Consider the following 20370-nt stretch of genomic DNA (forward strand, 5'->3'; position numbering starts at 1 on the left):
AGCATTGATTCCTATGGGACACTCCGTAGCTGCAGAAGTAGTCTATGCCCACATGTAACAATTACACTGATATTATTCAATTTTGACTAAGGTGTTAAGTATCATTTATGACACAAGTGCAAGGGATGACATGTAGCATTGATTTCAGGGAATGTAGGTAGAACAGATATAATAAGAATCCGTATTACAGGGTCTACCTGTGTATACGATATAGCCAAATACCTTTGCACTCTTAAGCTTGATATCATTCTTAAGCTCTATAAACTCCTGGAAAACAACGGGATAGAGCAATATAATGACTCCAGCAAGAGGGAATCTATATATCTCCCCTTGACACGAAAAGCATTTTTCATCAAGTAATCTTTTACCATCAACAGCCTGGACATTTAGCACTTACAAGAAATTAAACAGTGGATCAGCCATATAATTGTAACTGAAAGAGCAGGGCAGAGGTTGTGAATTATGTAGTAAGTCACTCACTATCTGACTCCCAAAACTCTGGACATGCTGTACTTGTGTTATGGTGTGCCTTGACAAACCAGGAGATCAAAGGGTACGATTTTTTTTCCCCAAGTGTATACATCAAGTCAGACTATACTCCTGAAAAGGTACAAATGTTCATTCACTGTATACACCTCAAGTCAGTGGGCATATTCTTACTCTGCTCTAATCATCAATTTGCAATTGCATCTTGAAACAGATCTCCTGGCATTAGTTTATGTAATTCCTACAGTAAATTAATCAAGAATTATTCTTATCTTTCCAAGGTTTCCCATATCTCTTAGACAGTGCAGTCTAGGCTACCTCCTTGATTCGATCATCCACTCCAGGGCCTGGCCCATTACCCAAGCATAGTTGCTTAGACTGTCTTCTGCTTAATCTTATTTGCTAAAAGACATTTCAATTTTAAAAAAAATCCATTTCAGTTGCCACTTTGGCAATTGGTGTAGCCAAGGTAGCTAATTGAATTGTATTGATCTTTCCCCTGGTGTTCCACCAGTTCATAGATACTGACTTGGTCTAAGGCTTAGGGTTGTAAAGGTATTTGGTTATACCTTCTGTACAGGTTGGCCCTGTAGTATGGATTCTTACCACATCTGTTCAGCCTTGCATTCCCTGAATTCAATGCCTCTTGCTATCTCTTCTGTGTCCTTCTGATGCGGTGACCCAAATATGTTAAATATAGAACCAATACTAATTGGCCAACAGCCAATACTTGAGGTGATCCTAATGGGTGTACCTGTATATTTGATCTCCGATTTGAAAAATCCTCCCAACAATTGGTATTTATTTGCTTTGTATCATCAGTAGTGTTCTCTCTATTTTTTTTTCCTTCTGCGCAGACCTCAGAGGTCCATGCACAGGTGCTTCCAGACGCAAGAGCTGTGCATTGGCATGCCATTTGATGAGGGTGGAACTTCCCAGTATCTGAACAGCTTTGCAACTTGAAGTGTTTATCATCAGCAAATGTCCTGTCTTGCTGCTGCATTGTGATATGTTCTATATATTTGCTAGACCGCATTTTGAATAATGTAAGGTGGTCAGACACAATAAGAATTCATAGGAGAACTGGCTCTAAGCCTGTGTCAGACTTTTCTTAATGCCTACTTTGAGTTGTATGTTGCTTATACCATAGGACATGTAGGCCAGACCAAATAAAAATAGCAGTTTCCTTCTCTAAAGGACTTTAGTGAACCAGATGGGTTTTTCTGAGAATTGATAATGGATTTGTTGTTATCATTAGACTCTTAATTCCAGATTTTTATTGAATTCAAATTGCACCCTCTATCCAAGGCAGAATTTGACCTGGGTACCCAGAATATTACCTAGGTCTCTGGTTTAGCAGTCCAGTGATAATACCACTAGGCAATGTTGGGCAAGTTTATTTGTTACTTGCGGTCTCTGTCACTTTCCCTTTACTGTTTAATACTGTTGTTGTGGGTTGGGTCCATGATTTGATATTTTCATGTGCAAAGGTTCCCAGGCTCTTGTCCAGGATGGTGGGGTATGTCACTGTCACTAGCCAATGTACTGTAAGGCTACTTAACATGGGAGCTCTCGTTTCTTGATCAATTCAAGTCTCTCATTCTGTCTGTCTCTCTGTCTCTCTCTTCACCCCTTCAATTGAGTGTCATTACCCAGTGCAATCTCCTGCTTTTTCCCCATATGCTTGTGCTCTATTTATACCTGGACAGTCATTCAATGCTTGCTTGAATGCATCACTTGAACTTGGCTATAGTGCATTCCTTACCCTAACTACTTGATGCGTGAAAATGTTTTTTGCTTCACATTTGCTTGGGATGCACATCACTTTCAATCTATGCCCTCTTATTCTTGTTCTTGTTATGAGCTGCAAAAACTTCTATGTATTCTAACTATCTGTCTCATGATTTTGAAAATCCCTATCAAATTTCCTCTCAGCCTTCCCCTCTCCAAAGAGTACAGTTGCAACTACTTTAATTATACCCTCAATTGAAGGTTCTTCTTTCTGGTGCCATTCTTGTAAATCACTTCTGAACTTTCTCCAGTACATTCATATCTTGTCTATCATGTGGCAGCCACAGCTAAACATCATATTCCAAATGAGGTCTAACATGTTTCTTCCAAAAGTTCAACATCGTTCCCCATAGTCTTATAATCTATTTTAAGGGCAGCATGGTGGCTCAGTGGTGAGCACTGCTGCCTCACATGCCAGGACCCGGGCTCAATTCCCACCTCAGGTAACTGTCTGTGTGGTGTTTACACATTTTCCCCATGTCTGTGTGGATTTCATATATGTCCTCTGATTTCCTCCCACAATCCAAAGATGTGCAGGTCAGGTGACTTGGTCATGCTAAATTGTCTGTAGGTTTGGGTGCATTAGTGAGGATTAAATATAGGGTAGGGGAATGGGTCTGGATGGGTTATTCTTTTGGAGGGTCCATGTGGACTTGCTGGGCCAAAATGGCCTGTTTCCATATTGTAGGGAATCCAATCTATGCTCCTATTAATAAAGATGAAGACATTGTATGCTTTATTAACTGCTGTCTCCACCTGTCCTGTCACCTTCAGTGATCTTTGCATGTAGACACCCAGGTTCCCCAGCCCTTGAACCCCCTTAGAATTGTAACTCCCCTTTTTATATTGTAGTTCAATGTTCTTCCTATCAAAGTACATGATTTCCTATTTCTCAGTATTGAACCTCATCTGTTACACTATCCACCCATTCTGCTATCATCTCAATGTCCTTCTGGAGTGACACACTGTACTACTCTCAGTTTATAATTTGTAAGCTTTGCATAAGCTGCAAAATTTGAACTAGTCCCCTACACACCAACATCCACATCATTAAGTCATGAAAGGGAAGAATCCCAAATATCCACCCCCCACGAAACTTTATAATTCCATAAATAGGAATAAGAGTAGGCCAATTGAGCCAGCTCCGCCATTTAATAGGATCATGACTGATCCGACAATCTTCACACCCAATTTCATGACTCCTCTATTGATCAAAAATCTGTCTATTTCATCCTTCAATATACCCAAGGATTCTGTCCCTATAGCTCTCTGGGATTCCAAAGATACTGAACTCTCAGGGAAGAGATTTCTCCTCATGTCCGTCTTAAATTGGCGAGTCTTCATTGGATTAGGCTACTTAGTGTGGAAACAGGCCCTTCAGCCCAACAAGTCCACACCGAACCACCACCCACCCATACATTTACCCCTTCACCTAACACTACGGCAATTTAGCATGGCCAATTCACCTGACCTGCACATCTTTGGACTGTGGGAGGAAACTGGAGCACCCGGAGGAAACCCACGCAGACACCGGGAGAATGTGCAAACTCCACACAGTCAGTTGCCTAAGGTGGGAATTGAACCCGGGTCTCTGGCGCTGTGAGGCAGCAGTGCTAACCACTATGCCACCGTGCCTTTTGGTCCTAGACACACTCATAAGGGGCAACATCCTCTGTGCAGTTACCATGTCAAGCCCCTTGAAAGTCCTGTAGGTTTCAATGTGATCACCTCTCATTCTTCTAAACTCCAGGCACTACTGGCACTAGAGGGGTTGCAGAGGAGGTTCACAATGGTTGATTCCTGAGGTGAGGGGTTGGCTTATGAGGCAAAACCGAGTAGACTGGGATTATATTCATTGAAGGAAATAGATAAGATAGACTTGAAGAGGATGTTTCTACTGACAGATGGAACTAGACAAGAGGGCATAGCCACAAAATTAGGGGGAGCACATTTATGACTGAACTGAGAAGAAACTTGTGAATCTATGGAATTCCCTGCCAAGTGAAGTATTGACACTACTTAAGTAAAAACTTTTAAAGCCAATTTTTGAACAATAAAGGAATTAAGGGTTATGGTGAGAGGGCGGGTACGTGGTGTTGAGTCCACAAAAAGATCAGCCATGATGCTATTGAATGGCGGAGAAGCTTGAAGGGCCAGATGGTCTACTCCTGCTCCTAGTTTTTAAAGTTCTTATTATTCTGACACTGGGTATTATTCTGTTCTGTTCCTGTCCTACGTCCATGTAAAATGTGATCTGCTGATTCTAAATCTCTCCTTCATCCATCTAGCTGCTTGCAAAGCTTTCTCATGAACTGTTAACCACACTTTCTCGATGGTCCTACTTCCTTGCCAGCATTCACAATGTCCTCTATCAATCACATCACTTTTCATGCCATTAACTTTGTTATGGAGTTAATGTGATTGTGCTACTGGTTGTTGTCTTGAGTCACATTAGGGTGTTAACCAATGGACCAGTCTAATCTTGTGTCAGCTAAAGACATTCAAGAGACTCTCTTTAATGTCCAAATCATTGGGAACCATAGCCAAGCTCTGTGAATGCCTGGGAATATGACACTTTTTTTATTCCTAGCAACTTGCAAACTTCCCTATCACTCATCTTGTAAAATGTGTTGGCTGATCCAAATCAATCTGCAATAATATTCTCCTTCACCATTATGTTTCCTACTTTAGACATTGCTTTCTTCATTGCTATAGTTATGGGAGTAGCGTTTTCCCTCTCACAGTCATGCTGTGTGAGCCACTCTTTCAATACAGAGTGGTTCTTCCCTGTACTTGGTCACCATTTCCCCTAAACTTGCTCAGTCAATTTCCTCCTCATCAATAACCAAGCATACTGGCACCAATGTCTAATATTTTGTTTTCTTCGACTGTTTTATTTTGACATTTACTTGACATTTGCTCAAATGCACAGTTGTAAATACATAGTGGTAATAATAACTGTCCCTTTCTATCCTCTGTCTTACTTTTGGCATTCTCTGCTTTTTTTCTTTTCCTGGGGGTATTTCCCCTCTATGTTCCATCTATCTTTGTGTTTTGGTCTTTTCTGGTGCTCTTTTGTGAACTTCATTATACAGCCCTGGAGTCCTCAATCAGAGACCATAACATCCTTATAAAAGCCATGTTGGAAACCTGAAACAAGCATGGAAATTGTTAGAGAAATTTAACGAGTCTGGCAGCATCTGTGGAAAGAGAAAAATCAAGTTTGAACTTAAAAATAACTTTGTTCCTCTCTTCACAGATACTGCCAGACCTTCTGAGTTTCTTCAGCATTTTCTTTTGTTCCACAACACCCTCTGTCACTTCCTCCTTTCCTGAAAGCATTTTTGTCTTTTATTTAGACATATGCCCTCTCTGTGTGGTGTTAATTTCTCAACTTGTCTCTTTGGTTGATCTGTTCTCTTTGTGAGTTCTAGGAATCTAACCTAACTGCATGGTTTTGGCTTCCCATAGTGTCCCTTATCTCAACTACTTACTTAGATTCTTGGAATTTCACCACGTCAGTTTGGTGAGGTGATATGTAAAATAAGCTGGTCCTGGTGACATGATAAAGATCCTTTTGTTGACTCCAGTGTCATTGTGGTGTAACTTGGCTGAGAAACCACCAGTGTACTAAGCACAGATTACCATAATTTATTAAATTGTACACAGGGAGAGCCAGCCTTAGACAGTTTGAGACTTTACTCTGAAAAGCCACAAGTGCTTATTTCTTTTATACATCTAAAGTAATGTATACATACCCTTGCTCAACTTTAAACTTGTCAACTACCAATTGCATGTAACAGACATCTGTTTACTTAGCTCCTGTGGTACATGTATCAAGTGTTGTTCTTATCCATCCTCGGTCTCCCATTTCGCAATGATTATGCAGTCCAGGCTGCCTCCTTTTTTTTAAATCACCTACTCCCTCGCAAGGCCCTTTGTTATAGTCTGTTTATCCTGTCTAATGTACATCTGCTAATCACTTTATGTTCTGTTTCTTCCTGATCAATTACCAAAAGAGGTCATAAGACTACCTCAGTTATATTGTGACAATGGCTCCTAATAAGAATGTTATTTAGTAATGATTGTTTGTTCAGTTTCAAATTGTCTACGATAAATTATTTTTGAAGGATGAATGTTCTCAAACTGATTAGTATCCATATCCCCGATAGAAAATGCTATAACAATTTGCATGCGCATTTTACACATTTGGAAATCAGCCTAGTATGTTGCTATTCTACTTTCCAGGGAAAAACAATCTCTGCAGCTAGGTCATAGTTGATTTGCTGTTTCTTTTCTTTCATCCTTTCCTGTACTTCATGATTCCTTTCTCCAGTGATTTCTACTGTCTGCTGCTTCTGAGCTGATTTATTTCATTCTCGCGTTTCAATTCTGCAGGTGAGTGTTTGGAGAGCATGAATGTTCGTGAGATCCCATTGCTTTGCTGCCGGCATGAGTGAGAATGCCTAGTTAATTTCCCTTCATAAAAAGAACAGTGTTATGATGGAGATTTGAAGCATTAAGTTGTATTTATTTTGCACTAAGCAAATTAACTGAGAAAAAAATCAAATTGCATTAATTTTGAATTAATTACTGATTACAGAGGAGCCTCAATTATCCGGCATTCAATTAACCGAATTTCGGATTATCTGAACAAGGTCACAAGGTCCGAATGCTTAGCTAACTGTTATCCAACATTTGATTAACCGAATGAAGTAATCCTTGCCTGTCCCCTTCGGATAATCTAGGTTCCTCTGTAATTGTAATATGCATGTTTACTTCATTTTAAAAAAAAGTAAATACCATCTCCATTCACTGGTGATATCTCTGTTGCCTGTCCGTAGTTATGATTTGCTCTAACTTTGGAGGGAGAAAGCTGTTTCTTCAATTGCCTTGCTGATATTGCCAAGCAGAAACAAGTCAACTTTTCTCTTCAGCTCTGCCTTCATAAGATGCAGAGGGAACCTGATTAAATTGCTTTTAATTATGCATGATTATTGGTGATGAGTTACGGTGATGCTGTAATTGGAATGAAAGTGCTTTAATTGGCTAAAATTGTAAGTTTGTAGTCAATTTATCAAATAATTCCTGAACATTGCTGGAGAAAAAATATGCTGTTGAAACTTTTCTAATCAGTGCAAAATAAATAGACACACACTGTCCAATCATGGAACCACATCCAAAATGCGATGACGCATCTTGAATTTTTAGAGTATGCTGAAGACAGTTTACCTATTACAAATAGCCAAAAGTGTATGCTATGTTATGCAATCTACAGTTGTTTGGATGTATGGTTTACATATTTGAATAATTCCCAGTGTGTAAAGAATTACAGCAATAACTAATTTAAGGTTATCCCATCAGGTTTACAAAGTAACTCACTTTATGCTTGCTAGAACTTATATATATTTATACAACAGATATATTCATCACAAACAAAAGGAACTTGTCCAGACATTGTGCCTCCTTTTTAAATTAAAGGAAATGTCTGGGGATGGTCATTTCACAGTATGGCACCGCATTGACCAATAAGAGTCAACTTGTCAATGTATCATCACTTGTTTCTCTTTCAGTGTAAGTTGTTGGTCCCTTTCAAGTTTGGTATTCTTGCATCTGTCCTGATGAGTACAAGATGAAATTCTTCTACAGTGTATCCCTTTTTTTCCAACAGCTCTTGAGTTCTATACTACCATGCAACTGCTGCATTCTTCTTAAACATTGATGATTGAATATGTTTTATATTTTGAAAAGATAGCCAAGTGTTTTGACTGCATTACTATGTTCATTATCATTTCCCACTGTGTTGGAAAATTTCATAACTGGTAATTCCTAAGAACAGATTCTCTTTCTCCTTGTGGAGATTTTAAAAAAAGAAAGGCTTTGATTTGTTTTGTGTTCTTCATGACCTCAGCATCCTTAAGTGCTGGATACCAAAGAAAATACTTCTTTGAAATGTTGTTACCTTTGTAATGTAGAAAATATGGCAGTTAAATAATGCTCCCCAAAAGCAGTGACATAATAATAACCAGGTATGCTGGAGGTGTGTTAAAAGATGTTTATTGGTTTCCAATGTTGGATGGTACTGAATTATTCTGATCTGTTCATTCTGCTAACAAGTGCAAATTGATTACCTGCCATATTAATGTGAAATTGTGTAGTGTGTGAAAAAAACAAAACAATTTCACATCAGACATTACAAATCTTGGAATAATTAACTAATATTTCTGTTCAATGCAGATGAGACAACTGGATCCAATTCATCACTGTGTTCGTCTTAAAAGAATGGAGTACAATAATGTGGAATATTATGTTCCTAACAGTTTGGACTATATACAGGAACAGGTAATATTTGATACAATATTTTATATAAATAAAGGTCATTTTCCTGATTTGAAATGATTATTCATACTCCATTTCATAGTTCCATAGATATCTGCATTCCTTAGTCCTTTCTATGCATAAACTTCAGCTGCAAGTATGGAGAATATTGTAGGCAGAATTAATATAAACTGATTCAATCAATGCAATGCTGACAAGCACTTTATTAAAGTAGTAATGAGTATTAATCCAAAAAGATGTTTTAAAATGCCTCATTATCATGTCTTACTATGATAATGCCTCATTATCATGTCTTACTATATTACTTTGAAAAATAATAGGTATTTTTCAAAGCATTTCCTAACCAATTAATCTCTGTAACTTAAGCTAATGTTGTAGGGAACACAGTGGCATTGTGGTTATTTCACTAAACTAGAAATCGAAGGGTGTTAGTATTCTGGAATTGTAAACTAGCCTCATTAATGGTGACCATGACACTATCATTGTTGAGTGTGTGGTGCTGGAAAAACGCAGTAGGTCAGGCAGCATCCGAGCAGCAGGAGAATAGAGGGTTCAGGCATAAGCCTTTCATCAGGAATGACACAATCGTTGTTTATGAATATCCAGGTTTCACTAATGCCTTTTAGTGAAGAAAGTCTGCTGTTCTGACCTTAACTCTTTAATTTAGTTCAAGCTTAATTAGGGATGGACAACAAATATTGATCTTGCTTTGACATCCACATCCCATGAAAAATGCCAGTTAAACAGAAGCTCCTACAGTTAGATGAAATAAATAACTAACTAACCTGTAGTAAATAGTGTTGCTCAGTTCTCTTGTGCAAGTAAGTGGTGCCTTGGTTTCATATATCACCCTAAAAGGTGATATCCAGTAAAATCTTGAAACTTAGATTGTGATCAAATCTGGGAGCATAGTGTGAAGTCAAAATCTTCTGAATAAACCCAGAAGGAACAGTGTTTTTCAGATGTGCTGAGGATAGCAGTAACATTTTAATTGCTCATTAGAAAATTGTTAACTCAGGATACACTAAACATAACTAGAAATTTCTGCATAGGGTTATAATTTATACTCGCCAGGTTATTAAGGGAGTTGTCAATTATTAACCTCATTAACTATAATGCCATCAATTATATTCTACATGATTATTATATATTACTCCTCTTAATTTCCTTGACTTCATTGCATGCCTTTCTTACAAGGCAACCAGGCCACCTGGATTCTCTACTCTGCCTTATAGTATTTTCCTCAAAAAGTCCATTATTTTTCAGTCAAGTTGTAGCCAGTATATCTGGAGCAACACCATGTTCTCCTCTTGCCTGATTACTTTACTTTTTGGAAGGATCCATCCCTCAATTCCTGCTCCTCTTCAACATGCTGCCCCTTGATGACATCCATTGTCACAGCATCAGTTGAAAGCTCTCAGCATACTCATCATGCCTACTTTCTTGAGAGGAGTCATGATTTGGAGATACCAGTGTTGGACTGGGGTGTACAAAGTTAAAATTCACACAACACCAGGTTATAGTCCAACAGGCTTAATTGAAAGCACGCTAGCTATCGGAGTGTCACTCCTTCATTAGGTGGTAATGAAGGTGGTAACTACCATCTGATGAAGGAGTGACACTCCGAAAGCTAGTGTGCTTCCAATTAATCCTGTTGGACTATAACCTGGTGTTGTGTGATTTTTAACTTTCTTGAAAAGAACAAAGTTGTATGTAATTTCTAACATATTTGTTAAAGTGATGAACCTTAACCCCTGTATCCTATTATCACCACTCTTGTCTTACCATATTATGACTGACCTTCATATAATTACCTTTGGCATATCTGAACCCTGTTGCTATGTCTTTCCCTTCACGCTCCATAAATTTCTAAGTCATCCAAATGTAATAATCTTGCACGACCATCACCCATCTACGTGCCCATCTTTGTTTCAAGGCATCAAATTTAAGATCGGTTTCTGATTCAAAATTGTTTCATGGTTCATTCCTAACTTGAGTCTATGACTTTCTATGGTTCCACGTACCCTTTATCTCTGGCTACCCTTCCATTTCACTTCAGTTCTCTTTTTTTTGTGTCAGAACCATGACCATTTGGACCTTATCTTTTGGAACACCCTCCCTCAACCCTGCCATTTCTCCACTTGTCTTCCCATCTTTCAAAAACATCTCAAAATCCAAAAATTTCAGCTTTTGATCTCTTAATAAAATTTTCTAGGCTTAATAACCATTTATTTCATTTCTGCAATATCATGGATACTATTCTACCTTAAAGGCTATAAATCATATAACATAAATTATGTAAGTGCTAGTCTTGTCTCACTTCCAGTACCTTCATTGGAATGAAGGTAGCATGTATTTAACTCTTAACCTTAGCAATTTCAATGTTGTACAAAATTATTTTAAAAATTAGTTAAGCATCCTAAAATTAAATTTGGAAAACTGATCACATGGATATTTTGTTTTCTTCAGTCATGATATGTGGGCATCACTAGCTGATCCCGAGATGCCCTACAGAAAGTGTTGGTGAGCTGTCGTCTTGAACAGCTGCAGTCCGTGTGTTGTGCATGTTCCATAATACTCTTAGGGAGAGATTTCCAGGGTTTTGATACAATGACACTGAAAGAATGGCAATCTATTTCCAAGTCAGGATGTTGAGAGGCTTGGAGGGGAACTTGCAGGTGATGGCATTGCATGTATCTGCTGTCCTTGTCTTTTTAGGTGGAAGTAATAATGGATTTGGAAGGTGCTGTCTGAGTATCTTTGGTGTATTTCTGGAGTGCATCTTATGGTTGGTACACGCTGCTGTTACTGAGCAGTGGTGAGGGAGTGAATGTTTGTGGTTGTGGTGCCAATTAAGTTGGCTGTTTTCATTTGGATGATGTCATGCTGCTTGTGTTGAAACTGCACTCACCCAGACAAATGGGGAATATTCCATCACACTCCTGACTTGTGTCTTGAAGGTGGTGGACAGTGGTGAGTAGTCAGTGGTGAGTTACTGCAGTAGCTGCACAGCCAATGAACTGCCCACCTGCTGAAGCTCCAGTTGCTGCTGCAGTGACATTTTTTAACACTTCCCAATCCCGAGTCTAGTGTTTATATAATGCGTTCCCCCCCCCCCCCGAAGTTTTTACCGCAGCCCTTCCAACCCAGTGTTTATATGACTTCCAATCATTTTGTAACAATCCCCCCAGCCCAGTATTTTTTTATAACTCCAGTGCCACACCCCAGTCCAGTGTTTACATAATCCCTAGTAATAATATAACAAACCGCCTGATACATCCAGTATTTTTATCAACCACACCCTCAGTAATTTTATAATACCTACAACTCAGTAATATCAAAACACACTCCCAGCCCAATGTTTATAAACTGTCTCCCAGCCCAGCATTTGTACCTTTAATCCCCCCCAGTAAACTTTTATCATATCACCCAGCCTAGTGATCATTTTCATCAACAATGTCTGAGCCCAATGTTTTATAAAACACCCCCACCCAGTTGCACGGTTTGTATAAATGCCCCAGCCCAATTATCTTAACAGCTTCCTGGCCCAGTGCTACAGATATAACCTTCTACCAGCCCAGTAATTTTATAAACTAATCACCTACCAGTTCAGTGATTTTATAAAAAAAACTCCAACCCAGTTTATTGTTTACTTTATATATAAACTCCCCCACCCCAGTGATTGCTTTTACAGATCCGCACCCCCAGCCAAGTGATCTCTCAACCACAAACTGAGAATGACCAGCACTGTAACAAGAAGCACACTGACCTTGTCCTCACCTCAGACCTTGCACTAACCCAGTGGGAGGTGCTGCTGAGCGCAGAATGGTTTGTTTGAACTCCACTGCAGGCAATCTAAGGCTAAACTGCAGTGCCTGGTGTCCATCTGTCTTGGAACCCCTTCGCCACTGGACTAATATCTTGCGCTGCTCAGCCAGTGTGGTAGCTGATGTGCAATGGTTTCCCCACATTAGAAGAACTCCCACACAGGCTCCTTCTACATCCTTTGAATGAAGTTTAGCAGGATTGTCCAAAGGTCCCAGTGATAGGCCAGATCGCTGCACCTCAATTTCTGCTGGGGATCTTAGGCACTCTGACATTGACATCACCGCCCTGAGTGAAGCCTGATGAGCAGGGGAAGAGCAGCTCTGAGAAAAAGTTAGTGGCTGCACCATTTTCTGGAAAGATAAGGCCAAAAAAGTGCTGTATCCATGGAGTCAGCTTTGCCATCAAAAACCAACTTGTGGACCAACTCAAAGACTCCCCCCTTTGGAATAAGTGAATGCCTATGACACTCCAATTCATTCTTGTTCAGAATCAATATGTCTCCATACTCTGTGCGTATGCACCAATGCTCAATGTAACAGCTGAGGATGAGAAATACTATTCCAACTTTGACCAATCTCTCGCATGGGTCCCTACAGTAGACCAACTAATTGTCCTTGGTGACTTCATTGCCAGAGTCAGCAAAAGTGCAGACCTTTAGGTGTTTTAATTAGGATAGAGGTAGCATGGAAACAACAGCACTCTTCCTTGACCAAATGCTGCAAATATAACCACCTCATCACCAATACATTGTTCTGCCAAAGGGGCAAATACAAGACAATGAGGAAACACTGAGACTGGTTTTTTGAGAATGATCAGGAGATCCAAGAACTGTTAAACCAGATGCGTTTGAGTATAAGTCAACAACTGCGTTTGGAAAAGAAAAGGCAAGCCTACAGAGCCTAAGGCTGAGCTTCAACAACAAACCCATGGCAAAAAGAACAGGTGGTGGGTGGAGAAAGCACTGGAGGCCCAATGAATAGCTGACAACTATGACATGCAGGGTTTCTTCTATACTGTCAAGATCACATATTGACAAAATATCCAAGGCCCCACCCTACTGCCGGCCAAGGATGGAGTGACTCTTATCAAAGATAAAGGAGCTATCAAACAATGCTGGAGGGAGCATTTCAGAGACCTCCTCAATCAGGGCTCAGCCATCAATCCAAGCATCCTTGAATGCATCCCACAGCATACTACATGCCAGCCCAGCCTTGCATGAAGTAGACAAAGCCATCGCCAGCTTAACTAGGCTGCTGGAGCAGACAGTATCCTCACTGAGGCATTGAAGTGTAGAGGCAAACAGCTCCTGCTGCAGCTGCATTCCTTGACTGCCTTATCTGTAAGGAGGACAGCATCCCGGGAGAGCTCCAAGATGCTGCAGTCATGAGTATTTTCAAAAAAAAAGGAACAAGTCTGACTGTGATAACTACAGGAGAATCTTCCTGCTGTCGACTATTGGAAAAGCCATTGCCAAGATCCTCCTGAATGGTCTCCTCCCAGAGTAGCAGTGTGGCTTACAGTCACTGGCACAATTGACATGATTTTCACCAAGCAACAGCTGCAAGAGAAAAGAACCTATCCCTGTACGTGGCTGCCTTCAGGCTTACAAAGGCCTTTAACACCGTCAATCAGCAAGCATTATGGAACGTCCTTCTCCACTTTGGTTTTACCATGAAGTTTGGTGCCATCTTTCACCTGCCTGATGACAACATGGAAGTCATAATGACAAATGTCTCCACCACTGACCCATTCCCTGAATGGTGTCAAGCAAAGCTGTGTCATCGCCCCACCACTGTTCTCAATATACTTCACTGCAATGCTTTACCTCACCACCCACAAGCTCCCCACTGGAGTGGAGCTAACTTACAGAACCCTGCAGGAAGTTATTCAACTTCCGCCATCAAGCCAAAACCAAAATCACCCCAACCAATATCATTGACCTGCAGTATGCAGATGATTAATGCATACGTGCAATCTCAGGATGTACTCCAGACCTTACTCTCATATACCTTTGTAAAGGTAAAAACTATATATCTCACCCCGAACATCTACAAGATGAAGATCCTCCACCAACCTGACCTGGCACTGTGGAACAAACCCTCGGTCGTTCAGGTCCATAGGGAGGCCAGGGACAGCATTGACTGCTTCCAGTCCTTTGGGAGTTTTCCGTTGGCCAAAGCAGCTATTGGAGAGATCCTGCACTGCCTCCCTATGTGCTAGCGCAGCCTTCAGCCACCTGAGGTAATGGGTGTTCGAGGCAAACAACATCAAATTCCACACTCAGATCCTGGTTTACAGAGCTGTGGTGGTTCCTGCCCTCCTATTATGGAATGGACTGTATACAGCAGACACCTCAAGGCACTAGATCAGTACCACCAACATTGCCTGTGCAAGATCCTGCCCATCTATCTAATGGGAAGAAAGATGCAACAACGCCATAGGTTGGCACGTCCTCTGCATGACTGATACGAGTCTCCCCAAGCAGATACTCTACTCCCAGCTTCAAAACAGCAGGTGAACCCCAGATGGACAGAGGAAATGCTTCAGTGAGACTTCCAAGGCCTTGCTGGTGATGTGCAGCATTCCAACAGACATCTGGGAATCACTGTCCAAGACCCTCCAAATTGGAGGAGGAGCATCCAGGAAGGCAGCGGGCACTCCAAGACTTGCTTTTGGGAAAACTTAGAAGCCGCGCCCACCCCTTCCTGCATCCACTACCTGTCCCAATTGTAACAGAGCCTGCAGTGGCTGCACTGGTCTGTATAGCCATCTACAGATTCCTTGAGAGCGGAATAGAGTCTGCAAGGCTGAGTGAGTGAATGATGGCAGTATTCTTAGCCTCTGATCTGCTGTTGTAGCCACTGTATTTATGAATGATGAAGTGTGCTGCTGGAAAAGCACAGCAGGTCAGACAGCATCTGACGATCAGGAGAGGCGACGTTTCGGGCATAAGCTCTTCTTCAGTAACATGGAAGGAGAAGGGGGTTGAGAGACTCATAGGAGGGTGTGAGTAGGGCTGTGGGGAAGGTAGGTTAGTTTGGTGATCAGTGTATGCAGGTAAGAGGTGATTATGGTACATCGGAGGGGAGGGTGGAGTGAATAGGTGGGAAGGAAGATGGACAGGTCAAGAGGCCGGTGCCGAGTTGGATCTAGATGGTGCAAGGGGAGATTTGGAAACTGGTGAAGTCAATGTTGATATCGTGTGGTTGTGGTTCCAAGGTCGACGATGAGGCATTCTTCCTCCAGTTGGCAGGTGGTTTTGGCTGTGGAAGTGGTCCAAGATTTCAATGTCCTTGGGGGAGTGTGAGGGGAAATTGAAGTGATTGGCCACAGGGCAGTGGAGTTGTTTGGTGTGTGCGGACCAGAGATGTTTCCTGAACCACTGTGTGAGTTGGCATCCTGTCTTCCAGCTATAGAGGAGACCACATCGGGCTTATATGCGAAACGCTGATTCTCCTGCTCCTTGGATGTTGCCCAGCCTGCTATGCTTTTCGAGTCTGACTCTCCAGCTTCTGCAGTCTTCACGTTCTCCTATCCACTGTTTATCTTTGGCAAGTCCAGTTGAGTTGCTGGTCAATGGTATTCCCAGGATGTTCAGTGATAGTAACAACAATGAATGCCAAGGAGCGATGGTTAGACTGCTTCTTATTGGAGGTGCTGGCATTTGTGTAATGTGAATTTTACATGCTGTTTGTCAGCCAAGTCTGAATATTGTCCCGGTCTTGCTGCATGTAGGCATGGAGTGCTTCAGTATTTAAGGAGTCTGACCTTATGGGGATGGAACCCAAAATGAGAGAAGAACAGGTAGGACAGACAAAAGAGTGGATAACAATCTGACTAGGAAAATGAATAGCTGTTAATGGAGACTGTTAGTGGCTAACAATCAGTTGTGTGTAATGACATTCTGTGATCCTGTGTGCGCGGTTGGGGCTGGGACATAAGAGTTCAAGCCCAAAATTTATTGAACTCGATATTTAAGTCCTGAAGGTTGCAGGGTCTCTTTGGGCTCTGTTCCTACCCATCGTTTACTCTTTAACCCCTTCCTCCCAACCCTCTCTTTTGCACATAAACTGACATTTTCCTACATACAATCAATTGAGGCAGGGTCACCAGATCTGAAACATTAACTCTGATTTTTCTTCAGATGCTGCCAGACCTGCTGAGCTTTTCCAAAAGCTTCTGTTTTTGTTTTGATTTACAGCATCCGCAGTTCTTTTGGTTTTTGTTTGGTAATCAGCCAGGTTGCGTTTGTTCTGCTTTTTTATGTATACGATATGCCTGAGCAATGTTCTACATTATTGTGTAAATGCCACTGTTGTAACCATACTGGAACAGCTTGACTACGAGTGCAGCAAGTTCTGGAGCACATATCTCCATACTATTGCCAGGATGTTGTCAAGGACCAAAGCTTTCGTATGGAGAGAATCAAATTATAAATCAAAGACTGGCATCTGCTGAGCACTTAGAGTCATAGAGATGTACAGCATGGAAACAAACCCTTCGGTCCAACTTGTCCATACCAACCAGATATTTTTAGATTAGATTACTTAGTGTGGAAACAGGCCCTACGGCCCAACAAGTCCACACTGACCCGCCAAAGCGCACCCACCCAGACCCATTCCTCTACATTTACCCCTGCACCTAACACCACGGGCAATTTAGCATGGCCAATTCACCTAACCTGCACATTTTTGGGCTGTGGGAGGAAACCAGAGCACCCGGAGGGAACCCAAGCAGACACGTGGAGAATGTGCAAACTCCACACAGACAGGTGGGAATTGAACCCGGGTCTCTGGCGCTGTGAGGCAGCAGTACTAACCACTGTGCCACCGTGGCCCAGTGGCAGCACCTGGCCCATATCCCTCATAACCCTTCCTACTCATACCCATCCAGATGCCTTTTAACTGTTGCAATTGTACCAGCCTCCACCCCTTCATCTGGCAGCCCATTCCACACATGTACCACCTTCTACGTGAAAAGGTTGCCCCTTAGCTCTCTTTTATATCATCCCCCCTCACCCTAAATCTATTCCCTCTATCTCTAGCCTCCCCCACCTCAAGGAAAAGACCTTGTCTATTTACCCTATCCATGCTCCTCATAATTTTATAAACTTTTATGAGGTCACCCCTCAGCCTTCGATGCTCCAGGGAAAACAGCCCCAGCCATTCAACCTCTCCCGATAGCTCAAATCCTGTAACCCTGGCAATATCCTTGTAAATCTTCTCTGGACTTTTTCAAGTTTCATAACATCTTTCCGATAGGAAGGAGACTAGAATTACATGCATTGTTCCAAAAGTGGCCTATCCAATGTCCTGTACAGCTGCAACATGACCTCCCAACTCCTATACTCAGTACTCTGGTCAATTAAGGAAAGTATACCAAACGCCATCTTCACTATCCTATCTACCTGCAACTCCAAGGTCTCTTTGTTCAGCAACACTCCCTTGGACCTTACCATTAAGTGTATAAGTCCTGCTAAGATTTGCTTTCCCAAAATGCAGTACCTCACATTTATCTGAATTAAACTCCATCTGCCTATCCTCAGCCTATTGGCCGATCTGATCAAGATCCCGTTGTAATCCGAGGTAACCTTCTTTGCTGTCCACTAGACACTGTCCAGTGGTTAGCACTGCTGTCTCACAGCGCCTGAGACCCGGGTTCAATTCCCGACTCAGGCGACTGACTGTGTAGAGTTTGCACGTTCTCCCCGTGTCTGCGTGGGTTTCCTCCGGGTGCTCCGGTTTCTCCCACAGTCCAAAGATGTGCGGGTCAGGTGAATTGGCCATGCTAAATTGCCCGTAGTGTTAGGTAAGGGGTAAATGTAGGGGTATGGGTGGTTTGCGCTTCGGCGGGTCGGTGTGGACTTGTTGGGCCGAAGGGCCTGTTTCCACACTGTAAGTAATCTTAAAAAAAAAACTTCCAATTTTGGTATTATCTGCAAACGTACGAACTATACCTCTTATGCTCACATACAAATCATTTATATAAAATGATGAAAAGTAGTGGACCCAGTACCAATCCTTGTGGCACTTCATTAGTCACAGGCCTCCAGTCTGGAAAAACAAATTTCCACCACCACCCTCTGTCTTCTACCTTTTGAGTCAGTTCTGTTGTGGGTGAAGATTTTTGTAAACGCAAAAGCCACTTCTTTTGCATTGACGTGATGGTTCCCCCATCTTTGGGGATATTTGTGGAACCACTACCTCCAGTGAGTTGTTTAATTAGCATCCACCATTCATGACTAGATAAAGCAATACTGGAGAGCTTAAATCTGATATGCTGGTTTTGGAATCAGTTGCCTGTCAATTGCTGCATATGCTGTGTTGGTAAGAATTGGGAATATGCCAGGCCAGAAGTCTGTAGATTATGTTGCAGTATGATTTTTCTGATGATGGCCCATGGCGCACAATGAATGTACATGGTTGAAGATATTATCATTGTTAAGATGGAACCTCATCTCCACAAAAAGTCTGCAGTGGTCACTCTTACTGATGGACAGTTGCCTCTGCAATAGGCAGACCTAGTGAGGATGAGGTCTGTTGGGACGGACCCACAGGGTCTCGTCTCCACGTGTTCTTTGGAAGGAGAGATCACACCGGCTAGAGTTTGGAGCAAAAACATCGTTTATTACAGAATCAAGACTGGCAAACTATACAACGAATTCAAAGGCATGCAATTCGTTGGAGAAGGCGTTCTGTCTTCCTCTACGGACCTGGAGCAGTTATACTTCGCACTTCCTCGAGTTCCCGGTCAGGTTCCCCTCGTTCGGATCTCTCATTGGTCGGTTCACCTGTCTGTGAAGGGATTAGTGTCTCTATTGGCTGCCCCGAGATACCTGTCCAGCTCCTGCTGTGCTGAACAATGGGTAGACATCCTGGGTTCAGCAGTTTCCAATCTTGTAATTTAAAAGTTTATTGTTTGGAAGGGTTTCCTCATTGCTATGCGTCTGGCTGTCTGGGCGTTCACAATAGTTCTCCATAGTTGAATATACAGGTATTATCATTTAACACAGGACCCGAATGAGTTTGACGTCAGCGGAGGCATTAGCAAGTATTTTATCAATCAAGTGTAGTATCGGTGCGATTTACACTATCCGATAGTTACCGGTTTCCTTTATTAACAATGAGATTGTAACAGGATGATCTGAAACTGACGGACATGTTCTAATCCCCAAGGAATGTGGCCTTAGGCAGACAGTCCTGCAGTGGCTGGGTTTACTTTACATGGCTGTGTTTTAGCTGGTACCTGACAGTGTCTGCTTTAATAATGGTGCTCCCCTCCCTAGCCCCAATGTAGGTACCCCGATAGCAGATTATCCCCAACATTCCCTCCCTTGGCCTCGAAAGAGGCCACACCCCCTTATCCCGTAAGGAACGCAACCCCACGAGGCGACCGGTGTCCGGTGTTGTATCGACCAGACTCACCGGTTCTAAGGAGACAGTCATATGGGGATGAAGGGTGCCCTGAAAAACGCGCCGCTACACAATTAAGCAATAGATAGTCACAACTGCATGCTAAGCTAAACTAATAGTTGAAGTAATTGAGGCAGTGTCTGCAGAAATAACGAAAAGCACAGGATTAGACAAGCATTGCAATAAGTCATTCAAAGCTGGCGAAATGTACGCGAGTGCGTTAGAATGAGTAAGCCATTTAGTAAACGCAAGTCTGTAGTCCAAAGAGCCGGCAAATGTAAATAGGCGTTGTAAGTTTGGAAAGGGAGTAGGAACAGCCTGGTACCAGCAGTTAGGTACCCGCTAGAGATCTGAAACCCAGTGTGAAACTGTACTGTGCCCCGGAGGTCCCGTAGATGAGTATGCTCCAGAGAGCAGCAGTGCTGTCCAACCGTCCGAAACGGATGCAAGCAGGCAGAAATCGCATCAAATGGAGATGAACGGAGGCCACCCGTTCCGATGTCAATGCGCGACT

At 42.1% G+C, this 20370-nt stretch overlaps 1 protein-coding gene across 1 annotated transcript in view; it reads left to right on the forward strand.

The window, feature by feature from the left end:
• Positions 1 to 20370, forward strand: part of LOC132819796 (rho guanine nucleotide exchange factor TIAM2) — a 401154-nt gene that overhangs the window by 249027 nt on the left and 131757 nt on the right. The window contains exon 11 of the mRNA XM_060831569.1: positions 8515 to 8619. Coding sequence (XP_060687552.1) covers positions 8515 to 8619 — 105 coding nt within the window. The remainder of the gene's footprint in view (positions 1 to 8514; positions 8620 to 20370) is intronic.

This window comes from Hemiscyllium ocellatum, chromosome 10 (genome assembly GCF_020745735.1).
Source record: "Hemiscyllium ocellatum isolate sHemOce1 chromosome 10, sHemOce1.pat.X.cur, whole genome shotgun sequence".
Taxonomy (NCBI): domain Eukaryota; kingdom Metazoa; phylum Chordata; class Chondrichthyes; order Orectolobiformes; family Hemiscylliidae; genus Hemiscyllium; species Hemiscyllium ocellatum.